The sequence below is a fragment of the Corythoichthys intestinalis genome, chromosome 8 (assembly GCF_030265065.1).
Source record: "Corythoichthys intestinalis isolate RoL2023-P3 chromosome 8, ASM3026506v1, whole genome shotgun sequence".
NCBI lineage: Eukaryota > Metazoa > Chordata > Actinopteri > Syngnathiformes > Syngnathidae > Corythoichthys > Corythoichthys intestinalis.
Genome location: NC_080402.1, coordinates 30,527,088 through 30,540,711, shown reverse-complemented (window position 1 = coordinate 30,540,711; position 13,624 = coordinate 30,527,088). Strand labels below are relative to the sequence as shown.

General features: G+C 38.8%; 1 protein-coding gene across 4 annotated transcripts in view; it reads left to right on the top strand.

The window, feature by feature from the left end:
• The window catches only part of LOC130919915 (trinucleotide repeat-containing gene 6C protein-like), a 310,124-nt gene extending 296,500 nt beyond the window's left edge, over window positions 1–13,624 (top strand). For all 4 annotated transcript variants that reach the window (XM_057842553.1, XM_057842550.1, XM_057842551.1 and 1 more), the window contains 4 exons: window positions 711–926; window positions 2,399–2,472; window positions 2,978–3,117; window positions 5,347–13,624. In XM_057842553.1, the coding sequence (XP_057698536.1) occupies window positions 711–926; window positions 2,399–2,472; window positions 2,978–3,117; window positions 5,347–5,695 (779 nt within the window). In that variant the 3' untranslated portion in view covers window positions 5,696–13,624. The remainder of the gene's footprint in view (window positions 1–710; window positions 927–2,398; window positions 2,473–2,977; window positions 3,118–5,346) is intronic.

Here is a 13,624-nt window from a genome sequence, read left to right as displayed (position 1 = left end):
AATGCGATAATTTTGTCCATTGTTGCAGTAAAAAGCTCAGGGGAAAACTATTAGAAAGACTTAAGGACACGGCTACTGATATACTTTGGTGTATTGTGTAATATTTGATGTTACTAATGATTTAACGTGCATAGTCCATAACTGTCCAGTCTACATTTTGAGTTCCACAACAATTGTTTTATTGTGTTATGTATATATTAAGCATAAGGTGTACATTCAACAAAACAAAATAAATGCATTCATTTGGGATGAAATGCATAAATGATGCTACAACAATCTAATGTCTTAAAAAAGCACTGAAATTCATCTCTTTGGTCTTCTGATATTTAAAATTTTGAAGAGCTCTGCCACATGTGAGTAAAAAGTCATGGACACAGGTAGGAAATTCTATATTTGGGATGAGTGGCTCAATGTTATCAGTAATTAAAGGAATCATTCAGATCAAATATGAATATTTACTTTGCAAGTCAATGTTTTTTTTTTTGTTTTTTTTTCCCAGCCCTGAGTGTTCTGTTTGCACCCCTTAGGATTTTTTGTGACTGTAAAGTTCTTCTACTAAAATAAGTCAGTCTGGAGCCCCGCCGTACATTTATTATTGGCACTGCTCTGTAAACAAAATTGTACTCACGTCCTCAGCAACCATTCACACCTCTTTAGGGCCTAAAGGGCTGCTTCTTCAGGTTGATTAATAACTCTTTTCTTTGTTAAAGGCAAACTATCTGATGTTAAGTCCACTTGGTCCACGGGGTCTATAACCCAGAACCAATCCTCCTTGACCCACGAGCTATGGAAAGTCCCTCAAGGCCCACGCGGCTCGGCGACCCCATCTCGTCCCCCGCCAGGCCTTACCAACAACAAACCATCCACCACCTGGGGAGGCAACTCGCTGGGCCTGGCCCAAGGCTGGAGTGGTTCTTACACCTCTGGTGAGCAAAACCACTGTACTCTACAGTGGTCAGTCACTACTTTTCGCCTCAAACTTCGCGCCCTCAGTCCATCACGGATTTTTTTTCTCAATTAAAAAATAAATGAATAAATAAATACACATGAGCTGTCCCGATCCGATCACGTAGTCTCGCTCTCCCTCCTGATCCTTTTCCTTTTCTTGGTCAGTCAGTCCACTGGTGTAGCTTATTAAAGTTAACAATGTTTGACAGATGTTAAGGTTTGATCTTGCCAGAGATGCCTGGTAGCCGAAACTTCAAATCGCCACATACGTCAATCATCATTTATCTTGTTAAACAGTTGCTGTGGCAACTCATTGTGGGTAAGTAAGTTGCTTAAGCGGACTCACTCAATGAAGCCTTTTTCTACTTTATTCTTGTTTAAAAATAATTCGGTGGCACAGTAACATGTTTAAAACTTATCCAAAATATTACATTTGAAGTGCTTGAATAACACTTATTTAAATTTATATTTACATAAGTTGTTTTTTTTTTTAATTAAACATGTCTTATATGTATCTCTTTCCCAGTGCTAAATCTGAATAAATACATTGAACACACACAAAATTATTTATTATATAGATGTATTTAAAAAATTATCTGTGTTTCTTACATCAAGGAAATGTCACAGTAAATATACTCTATACAGTTCAAATTGTGTACTAAGTTTTAACCAGAATAGCTGTAATATTAGAACATTGAAGAAGGAATTTTTTTTATGAATCATGGCCATAGTAGCTAATGTAATTCCCTCTCAAAATATCAAGCAAAGCTGCAGTACTAAATTTTACTACCTATATATGTTTTTTTACTCCTACACAAGATTTGAAACCTGTCTTTAAATGTCTGGAAAACTTGGTCAAAGAGGAGACATCACATCTGTTTTCTACCAATGGCTTATCTTGACAAGCACACCCTGCTGAACTAACATCCTGAAGTTTACCGGCTCTCCAAAAGGACTCATACCAACATTTTTCTCCAAACCGCTTTGCTTGAACTTGAGGAACAAATAGCATACCTTGCTGTGCGTTCAGTTCCAAACACTCACTGACCCAATTTGCGCCTGGAGAGTTGCTTATCCCTTGCAAAACGCATACCGCATCGTTACTCTGTTGGCATTACATCATATTTACACAGATTGTGATTAATTTGAGTCCATTTCTTTCAGTACTAAATGCTCATCTAAATATACCGGTAGTTGTTCTTTTTATTATAAAGGTGACTGGTTGGTTCCCGTGGTGATGGTGACCTCCAATACTCGATGTAGAAACAATTGGTTGCGTCTGATTGTTGCAATTTCACCAAATTTTGAGGCCACTTGTTGACTAACTGCTTAAAAAATGTAAATTAGTTCTTCCTCTGGCCAAGATGCAAGCGCCCTTTATGATCATTTAGACAGTTCCTTTTTATTTAATGTGACTTGTCACTATTTTTTGTCTGTATTGTTTTAATAGAGGGAACCACCTGGAGTACAGACAGCTCCAACAGGACCAGCAGCTGGCTGGTGCTGAGGAACCTCACACCTCAAGTAAGTTTGTTAACTAACCATTTCTTAGAACAGTTGGCTTAAGTTGAGTTAATGAAGTTAGGTGTCAGAAGCCATTTTTGGTTGCTAATATTAAGGCAAAATGAAAGGCGTGCTGTAAAGCCATGTCATTTTGATTATGTTTTGTTTATTTTATTTTATTTTTTTAATAAATGGTTTACAGTAACTTAATATGTTAAGGGCCAACGTGACAATGAAACTAATGAACACACTTCAACTACAAACCCCAAATCCAGTGAAGCTGAGGTATTGTGTAAACATAAATAAAAAGAATGCGATGCTTAGCATATTATTTTCAACCTGTATTGAATTGAATGCACTAAAAAGACAAGTTATTTAATGTTCAAACTGAGGAATTTTTTGGCAAATATTTTAAAAACTTTCTAAATGGAATTCTTTCTCATTTCTTAATGTATAACTTCAAATTGCACATACATGTTTTTTTCTAATTCTGGTGTTTCTTCATATACTATTGCTGGCTCTTCAGATTGATGGTTCAACCTTGCGGACGCTGTGCATGCAGCACGGCCCCTTGATCACATTCCACCTCAACCTGACCCAAGGGAACGCCGTGGTGCGCTACAGCTCCAAGGACGAGGCCGCCAAGGCCCAGAAGTCTCTGCACATGTAAGTGCCAGATGCTATTTGGAAATATCACAAAATTTTATTAAGTTTTTGCTGTCTTGCTGTCGGGCTTTATTACAATTGAGAAGACCATTTAGAAAACAATTCAGTGCCACCTTCAAAATAAAATTTTAAGGTAATTATTCCAGACTGAGGCTGTCACCATAAAACTTAAATATATATATTAAAGTTTGGATATATCCATGCAGAAAATAGGGGGGACCAACTTTCTTCAAAAAAAAAAAAAAGAAGAACAAAAGAAGTACAGCTAAACTACTCACTTTTAGGGATTGAATAACTTTAGATTTGTTTTATGCTAAGGTGATGACAGTCGAGTTGTCTGTCTGACACTATGCGTGTCTCTAAAAACTTATCTCACATTCACTCTCCTCACCATCCTCTTTTGTATAGGGCCCCACTCTCCAACTCGTTTATCCAATCACAATCAGATAACTTGTTGGCATCGGAAAATAAACAGTTTGTTTTTACAATAAATCAACACATTATTGATTGGCCAGGCCAGTGTTTTGTCTGCCTTTTCAGTGTTACGGAATGGTATTCTGTCAATTTATAGAGGTTTAAGTGAAGAGTTATGGGTAGGTTCAGAATTTTTGACATTAGGCTTATTTTTCGAGTTTGCGGGGGGGTTTAATTAGTGGGTAGAGTTGGTTTCAACAAATTATGTGCAGTTTGTTAGTTATTTGTTAATTGCAGGGTCCTGGAGTGGCTGATCTAGCGCAAGTCAATGGTGCTTGCTAGCATGACAATAAAAAATGATATTAAGAGATCTAACTGTTCAAACGATGCCATGTCGTGGTGAAAGAGTAAACAGTACAATGCGTCAGGGTGATTTATTTGGGGATGGGGTGTCCCTTTCGTTCCCACCCAAAAAAAATCATCAATGAAAAAGCCAGTGTGACATCACTCAGCCCTGCTTGCCTAGACAGTTGGTTCCCTGCAGAGCTGCTGGATTACAAATGTTGCTGTTCATACTACAATTATTGACATGCAATGGTAAGGTTTAATAACTTCATCCTGAAAACATAGCCAACACTATTGATTGCATGGGTCATCGGTGATTCTCGTGCGTGCAAATGTTTTTTTTTACTGGTATGCTAGCAAGTAGCACTGACTCGCGCCAGCTTAGCCACTCTGGAGCCCTGCAACTCACAAATAACTAACAAACTGCACAGAATTTGTTGAAACTCGTTACCTCGAAAATTAAGCCTAATGTCAGAAATTCTGACCTTCCCCTTTAAGGCTACTTATCAGCTAGCATTAACAGATGTGTTTTCTAATGGGCGAATATAGCATTTGTTTTATACACATTCGCGTGGATCAACTGGTATATTTTGCAAGTAACATGCTGCCAGTCTCAGGGGCAGTTTACATGGCGACTCTGCGACACGAAGACGCAATGACTGTGTTGCGGAGTGGCCTCGCGTTCATATGGTGTCGGCGAAGAAGAAAAATTCTGAATCCTGCCTCCAAAGTGGAAGAATCCGATCGTGGGGGATTGAGGGGGGCTTCTTCGGCATGCATATCGAAGGCTCCCGCGGCGCAAGACCGCGCCGATAACGTCAGCACTCTAACACGTCACATTGGGCGTGCGCAGCGGTGCTACTAAACACTAAAAACAGCAAATATGGCGGAATGTCTGCTTTAATTTACTGTTTTAATAATATTTTTAAATTAAATATGTTGAATGTTTCCATTTTTGTGCGTTTTTGAACAAAAGAAAAATGCCATTGCTTCGAGTGGGCGGGCATATTTTTTTCCGGGCTGAGGGAACTTGGTGGGGGTCAAAGTGCATCATTCTCTGTCGCCCTGTAAATCTGCACTGCCCCTTAGGGCCTGGCATGAATACTACATCGTTTTCATGCGGAATTGCGCCATTGTTCGAATGGAGACGCAAATGCAAATTTGACATTTTTCGTATTCTCGGAGAGTCACCATGTAAAAGGCCCCTCAATTTTGGTCAAATAGTACCACACAGTTGCTAGCTTACTGTGCAGAGCCGCCACATTGATTTCAGGGGGCGCTTTTTTTTGTTGGCAAAACACAGCCTCCAGCCATAAAGTCAACACTCGGTCCAAGAGACTTACCATCAACTGGTGGCATTTAATGTTCCCTGTGATTTACTACAACCAATCAGTTGAAAATTTGAGATTTGAAAACAAAACATGACTTATTTTCCACATAATTCGACTTACTCGTCTTGTTTTATGTCAGGTGTGTGCTAGGTAACACCACCATCCTGGCAGAATTTGCTGGCGAGGAGGAAGTGAACCGCTTCTTTGCACAAGGCCAGTCGCTGGCCTCAAACAACACCACCAGCTGGCAGGCCAACCCGGGAACCAATCAGAATCGAATGGGCGGGGCAGCCGGGTCCCACTCCATCGGACAATGGAGCAGCGGCGGAGGAGGAAAGGCCAGCGGAGGTGACCTGCTTTGGGGGGGAGTACCTCAGTACTCCAGCCTGTGGGGGCCACCGAGCGGAGAGGACGCCCGCGTGATCGGGAGCCCCACCCCTATTAACACCCTGCTGCCTGGAGACCTGCTGAGTGGAGAGTCCATGTAGGAGGATGCCACAGTACAATACAGCACCACCACTACATGGAGATTCTACTAAAAGGAGCAAAACCAAGCAAATCATGTGGCGATAATCAGCACCATTTTAGAACTTTCTGGAACTGTGAATTATGAAATGGAAGGCTTAGGGTTCACTAGGCCTTTCTTTTTCGTTTATGTAACTTTCTTTTATTTTGCAACCTGAAAAAAAAACTGAAACACAACACAAAGAAACATTTAGTTTTTTTGTTTGTTTATTTAGGAAAGCAATCAAAGCTGCCATCTACCTTTTCCCTACAAAAAGAATCATCCCAAACAACACTCTCAAGCGACCATTCCCAGCATGCCTGCGGCCAATGATGTGGTTGGATGACCTTTACTCGTTACTCTTTGTTTCTCAGCACTAATATTAGCCTTAAGTGCTTTCCAGGTCCTTTTCAAGCCAATTTTTTTTGTTGTTGTTGATAGACTGAAGAAGCAGATGGAATCTTGCACAGTTTTTGACCTCATAAGCCAGCACCAAATGGCTGGTGACCAATTCTTTATGGGAGGCCCGACTCCTCAGATTCTTCACTTCTGACAGCTGGTTCATTGTTCTGATGTCCGTCCCCCAATATATAAGCTCTGAGCCACTGCAACAGGGCCCAATCACTGACAAGATCCTCGCGGTCACCTCCAGTTCACTCACTGGTGCTTTGTGGAATCTTCTACACCATTTCTGGAAGTGTCGTCACAGGGAAAAGGAAAGAGGACGCGGCTTTAACCCTTTTTAACGTGATGGTTTACATTGTGCAATATACACCGTAGAAACTCTCTAACCGTCCCATTGGAGTTGGTCGGATTTTGGAACTTGAAAGACCTTTTTTCTTTTTTTTTTTTTTGGTACCGTCTAAACGTCAGACGTGACGTTACGTTCGAAAATCTGTGCAAAGAAGCAGCAACTCGGACTGCAATGCACACTTCCTGCCTGCGTGCCGCACCCGCAGCCAACAAGAGACAGGACCCGATTGGACGTCTCTGGGTGTCTGGCACGATACCAAATAAAAAGGGGGCGCTAAAGGGTTCTCCCAATGCAGTAGACCTATGAGTGTTCTTCGTGGATAAACACGGGAAGGCTTCTTATCATAGCACTTATGAAGAGCTCGGGGCTTCGACTCAAAATAGAAATAAATCAAAATAAGACAAAAGTGCTGACGAAGGGAAGCGCGACTGACACAGAGTCATCTTTGTGAAGAATTGGAACCATTTTTTTCAAGTGACTATCACTGTTACTCCAAAAGGTCTAAGCCTTGCGCGCTCTGGAGACTGAGCGTGGATGGTCTGGGGGGCGGCTTCCACTGAGTGCCTCTCTGCTGTGGTCCACCGCCCCGCCCCGTCCCGTCCTGTCCTGTCTGGCAATAACCAGACCAACCCTCATCCTTCTTCTCCTTCTCAGTTTTTGAAACACAGATCACTTTAGCTGGAAGATCTACTAGTCATATTTCTGGATTGTGTCTGGTTGTCGTTCGTATCCACAATGCATACATAGAAACACGGCTGCCTGAAGGAGCCTTTCACTGTTCATATGCAGAAACATTTTTGCTCAGAGGTGCCTCTGTGCTCATCCTGTGTATTGAATGCAAAACAAGGATCAATACTGATGATTGTCTATTACTTATTGAATTGAACATGATTTGTGTCGGACAGTATTTTGTCGTACTTCAAGGTCTTGGGGTGTTTTTTTTCTTTTGGTCCAAGCTGCTCCGCGTGCCCGCAGGTTGCCTAGCTGCTACGCTAACCCCCTCGAAGCCAGCCACATTCAGTAGCCCCCGTCAACCCATCCCTCTCCTCCCCTGTATCTGTTTCTATGCAAAAGATGAAAAGCAAGCACGCCAACCCCCTCACCCCAGCACTCCTCCCACCCTTACTGTGAACTTCACACGGCTGCCATTTTCTCTCGACACTGTCACTAAATTGCAGTGGAAGACTTTATCAGAAGGCGCGTGTCCAAACTTGATCTCAGGGTAGGGGGGGCACCAAGTACTACCATGCAACTCTCTCCTTCTTTCTCACTCCCTTCCCCCACACCTGTCCTTTGTTCTTGTGGACACCCATTGAAAAAATGCCATTGTACTCACTTTTATTCAATTTGACAAAACTAGCACTTGCATTCCTTCCCTGAAGGAATCTTATTGGGGGGGGCGGGGGCAACAGGGCGGCAGCATCACACCCTGAAATGACTGATTTTCTTTGTTTTTGTTTGTTTTGAGGGACAAACCCGACGCTCACGCAGCGCAGGGGGAGGGTTCCACTTTGCTACAGTGCACAGTTGATGATGGGTAATTCCGGGTACATATTTTTTTAAAACCAAAAAAAAAAAAAAAAACTACAAATCACATTTTAACATCATTTTTATGAAGTTTGACATAAAAAAAAACTTTTAAAAATGCTTAAAAATGTAAATGAGGAAAAAAAAAAAGGATCTATGATATGTTGAAGCGCTGCACTTCTGAGACGTCTCCGGTCGTTGCGTTCTGCCAACACCATGAACAAGTAGACCTGCGACTGGGGTGCCTTTCGTGTCATTTGATTCGACTTGTTTAGTTTTATTGTAGATGCTGTATTTATCTGGTGTTTATCTTGTGTTCACGTCCTGCTCAAAGCGGGCCCGATGATGAACTATACATTTCCACTGTATCGCTGTCGGCAAGAGGTACATCGTCTTAAATCAAGAAGGAAAATGATGGGACAAAGGCTACCTTTCAGGACATGGTGTCCTGCAGCACACAAGCAAAAATCACTATTGCCTGTTTCTGTAAAACTGCCTTGATTCAAGAAGCTCAGATAGACCCAATAGCCCACCAGTTAATCACCCAGAAAGGCACTCGAGGCTTTCCCATGTTGCACCAGCATCCAGAAGCTCCTCTCTCTGTGGCTCTCATCTTCATAGCAGTAAACATTTACAATATGTGCAATGTGCTACATACAGTACATATACTGAATATTATACATACATACATATACTGTACACATGCGTGTGTGTCTCTGTAACATATATATTAGAGCTGTAACGATACAAAAACTCGCTATACAATTCTTATCACAATTTTTTTACCCTCAATTCAATATACAACGATTTAATTATGAAAAATATTTTTATAACATTAATACTAACATGTTATGGAACAATTTACCTGATAATGTAACACTATTACACAAAATAAATATATAAATATAACAATCGTCTCACACCACGAGGCAGAATCATGACTCCAGAGTTTCGTGATTTCAGTTTCGATACTGTGAATCGTTACAGGCTTAATACTAGGGCTGCAGCTATCGATTATTTTAGTAGTCGATTAATCGATGAAGTAGTTCGAATAATCGAGTAATCGGATAAAGAACATAAAGAATTAAAATACCTGAGCTGAGCCTCAAACAGTATAAAAAAATAAATGAGGATCTATGTACAACAAAAGAACAATTGGCTAAAGTCCACTGGCTTAAATGCTATAATGTGCTAACTTTTTTTTTTTTTTTTTTTTTACAATGCTCTTAACAAATGGTCCAGACACGTATTCCCCCGCAAAAACTAAAAAAACAAAAAAAAAACAGCCAAATATACCTATAAACTAAATTACGAATGCATTAAAAAAAAATTAGGTCAAACTCAGCTTATGTTGGTCGTAACAGGGAACAGCTGGATTCTGCCACGTGAAATGAAGCAGGCTAGAGGGCAGTGTATCCACCAAAATCAATAAAACTAAATTAAATACAAACACTTTCAAAACAAATGATTACAACGCCACTTTAACTAAACAAATACTCAAAGCAGCAAAATTTAATTTGAATCTTTTTTTTCTAATCGAATACTCAAGTTAATCGATTAATCGTTGCAGTCTAATTGAATACTCGAGTTAATCGATTAATCGTTGCAGCACTACTTAATATATATATACATATTAGGGCTGCAGCTATCGATTGTTTTAGTAGTTTATTAATTGATGAACTATTTAGTTCAAATAATCAAGTAATCGGATAAGGAACATACAAATTTAAAACACCTGAGCTGAGCCTCAAACAGCATGAAAAAAATAAGTAAACGAGGATCTACGTAGGTACAAAAAAAGAACAATTGGCTAACTTACATAGCCAAAATTCCGCTAGCTTAAATGCTATAAAATGCTAACTTTTTTTTTTTTTTATTAATTTAATTTTTAATGCTGTTAACACATATTCCCACAAAAACTGCTACATATACCTATAAACTACATTACAAATGCATTAAAAAAAACTATATAAATAATAGTTCAAACCAAATATTAATCTATGTTGGTCTTAACTGGGAGTAGCAGGATTCAGCCATGTGAAATGAGTCATGTCATATTCACTGTTGCCACTAGAGGGCAATGTATCCACCCAAATCAAGAAAACTAAATGAAAACACTTTCAAAACAAACCATTACAACCCAACTTTAATTAAATGAATACTTACAGCAGCAAAATTTAATTTGAATCTTTTCTAATTAAATTACTCGAGTCAATCGATTAATTGTTGCAGCACTAATGTATATATACTGTATGTATATAATGCACACACATGTATGAATGTGTATTGTTGTGATGTATAGCAACACAAGACAAGATGGTAGCCTCCCAAACATTTCATTTGTATCAGCAAGGTTTTACTGAAGATGAGCAATATGTATTTTCTCACTCCCACACACACAAGTGGTTGAAAACTAATACTTGAGCATGTGTTCTGCACATTCTGCTTTTCAGCCACATGAAACGGTATACGCCGTGTACTGTAGAGTGTATTTCTTCATTAGCCTGCCCTTCAACGTAGGTAGAACATTTGCGAAGTAAAATAATAATTATATTTAAAAAAAAAAAAAAAAAAAAAAAGAAAGAAAGAAAAGAAAAGACATATCAAGGAAAAAAAATTAACTTGAATACTTGAATCTTGGAGTACAAATGAGTATTTGGGCCACGTCAACAGAAAAAAAAACATTGTACGTAAGGTTGGGTTTTCTTTTTTTGCAGTCCCTTTTTGGAGCATCAAGACCCTAAACAGTAAGGATCTGACAAAAATGAAGTATTGTTAGCACCTTTACTCCTGAAAATCAAAGCGCCTTTACTTAGATATCCTTACTTTTTTTTTGTTTTCATAATAATGCTCAACCATCACACAGGTCAGTTTGATGGGTTCCCCTGAAACATTTTTAGGGGATAGTGGGGCATATTAACTTTATCCCGCTAACATCATGACAAGTCTTAAAGGGATCCACGGATAGAAAGACTCATACTTCTTAAAAGATAAATGTTGTTATGAGTTGAAATTGATATTGAAACCCCGCTTGATGTTTTCGTTTTTAAATAATTTGTAAAATTAGTTTAACTAGTAGGTCGCCAATGTTGTTGATGTCACATGGTTACGCTTCCAGATTATGACTCTAGCGACATAAACGTCATTTGTCCAACCCTTTCAATTTGAACCTGAGAGGAACATTAATGAGCATGACAGCTCTGTCGATATTTCGCAAAACAGCAGCAAAAGCTAAATTAACTGGAAAGACGAGATGAGAGTAGGAAAAAACTGTGTTCTGCCAAAATGTGCTAAGCCGGCGAAACGCCTACAAGAGGCGAATTTGACACCCAAAGTACTATCGTGTGCTTTCAGCTTGTTTTGTTTAGACGCATACAGACAGAACAAACGAAAGATGCTTTAAGAACATACTTTTAAACGTGTTAATATCAAATAAGGGTGGTTTAAATATGCCACGTGACTAACGTGCACAACAGCTCAACAATCTGCTTTAAAGCTACCACAAGAAAACTCAATGCTTAAAAGTATGAGAGGGAAAAACATGCAATAAATATTTTGAGGCAATGGAAAGGGAATAAAAGACTCAAATAAACACATAGTAAGTACTTGCCGCTTTTAACCGATGTGCGCATGTATTGTACGTCTCGCCGCATAGAAGAAATTTTAGTAACACTAGTATCCAAGTGACAATCTATGTCATCACCCCGAGCATCCATAAAACATTGCGCCCTCCGTAGGTCAAAACGTACTAAATACAAGAGGTGGGAATCTTGGGGCACCTAACGATCCGATTACGATTCAGAGGCTCTGATTCAATTATAAATAGATTATTGATGTACCCACCCGCTTTTAATGTTTTTGCACATTAGTTCCAAAATTGTTCAAAAATCCTCTCACGTTAAACCAAACTAATATTTCAGTATCAAGATAACAGTTAAAAACGGTGAATAAAATACTCAAGTCCCCATTCTGTATCAGCAGCTTTAAACTACATTCAATTAATTTAATGTGAATCAACTGTTAAAGTTGTTAAAATTGCTCCCGTTATTCCATAATTTCCCTTCTGTCTACTTTCAACATGTCAAAATTTTGAAACTGTTTCATCAAAGATAGATTCAAGTCATGATTTTGCGGATTTAGGAGTATTTTAGATAAAAAGTTAATTAGGTTCGCTATAAAAGAGGCTTCTAGAGAAGTCTATTAGTTTAAGATGGCGGCTGTTTACTAACGCCGGCAAGTCTGTCATTGCGCATCTAGTTCTCTACACCTGTTCTAACACCACCGTCGTCTGTCATGTCGCATCTAGTTCTACATATATGTGATATCTACCGTAGCCGTATGTTTGTAGCAATTGGGCGTTGTTTGTAGCAGCTGTCAGCCGCAGTCAGGTATTATTGTTTTTTTTATCTGACGGCATGAGTTGAACATGATATTTAGTCTCGGTCCGTTCCTCATTGCGTCCCGAAGACCTCACTGACTGTGTTTTAGTCCGGCTTTACCTGGTACAATTAAAAAAATGGAATTTGGATGTTTGTGAATAATTCTCGAATCTTCCACGGCCGCATCGTGAATAATCTTTAAGAATCCGAAATTCCGCAAGCCTCTACTAAATACTATAGATTTTTAAATCAATGGCAATATTTTATGTGTTTCTAATAACGTATTTTAGTAAAAGAGAACAATTGTGGCTTATTAGATTCTACAAGTCTTGAGGTCCGAGGTCCGATGACAAATATTGACAAATGTTTTATACTCATTTAGTAACATGGTTACAAAGGGAGGGGAGGCATTTTAAAATTTGGTCTTAAAAATATACTTTTTCCTAACCATAAATTCATCTTTTTTTTTTTTTCTTGGAAAATGTAAGTTTAAAAAAAAAAAAAAAAAAATCTGTATTTAAAGCTTCTTCGGGTTTTCCTTTAAAGTGTGACTTCCTCTGATCTGTGTCTCACTTTAGGGGTCTCAGAAGAAATGTTTCCCAGTTTTTACCACTTTTAAGTAGCTTATGTTGAAAATGACATCTAGAACTGAAGAAGCCTTTTGGGTTAAATTGTAAAAAGTTAGTAAACAAGAAATGTCAGCATTACCTAATCTTGTTTTCTTCTTTTGAGAGTGGCCCAAATACTCTTCAGTAAATGAACACCATTAATGTAATGTGAAGTTAGTAAAGGTCTCTCGTCTGACAGCTAAAACACGGAGACCAAGTTACCGATCTTGTCGGGGAGAAACAAGAAATGCAACTGTCATCTTTTCGTTTTGAGTGCGACTGATGTTCGAATGTGTGCCAGAAACTGTTATTTTTTGTTGTTGTTCTTTTGTTTTCTTCTAATGTTGCACTGAGTGTCTTGTGCCCCTCACTCAGCTAATCACAGTCTAAAAGTACGGGAGGGGCCACGGCGACAATTCACATGTACGTGTTTACTCAAGGAATTCATTTTTTTTTTTCGTTCTATCTGTACAAAAAAAAAGTTGATCTACCTTATAGTGGCTTTTATTGTGGAATAATTCCGAAAGGGGATTATCATTTTGAGTATTGCACCATTTTGTTCCAATAAGGTGGGGAAAAATAAAGAAAAAAATCTTCAAAAAAAAATAAAAAAATAAATAAAAACATTAAATTAAAAAAAAAAA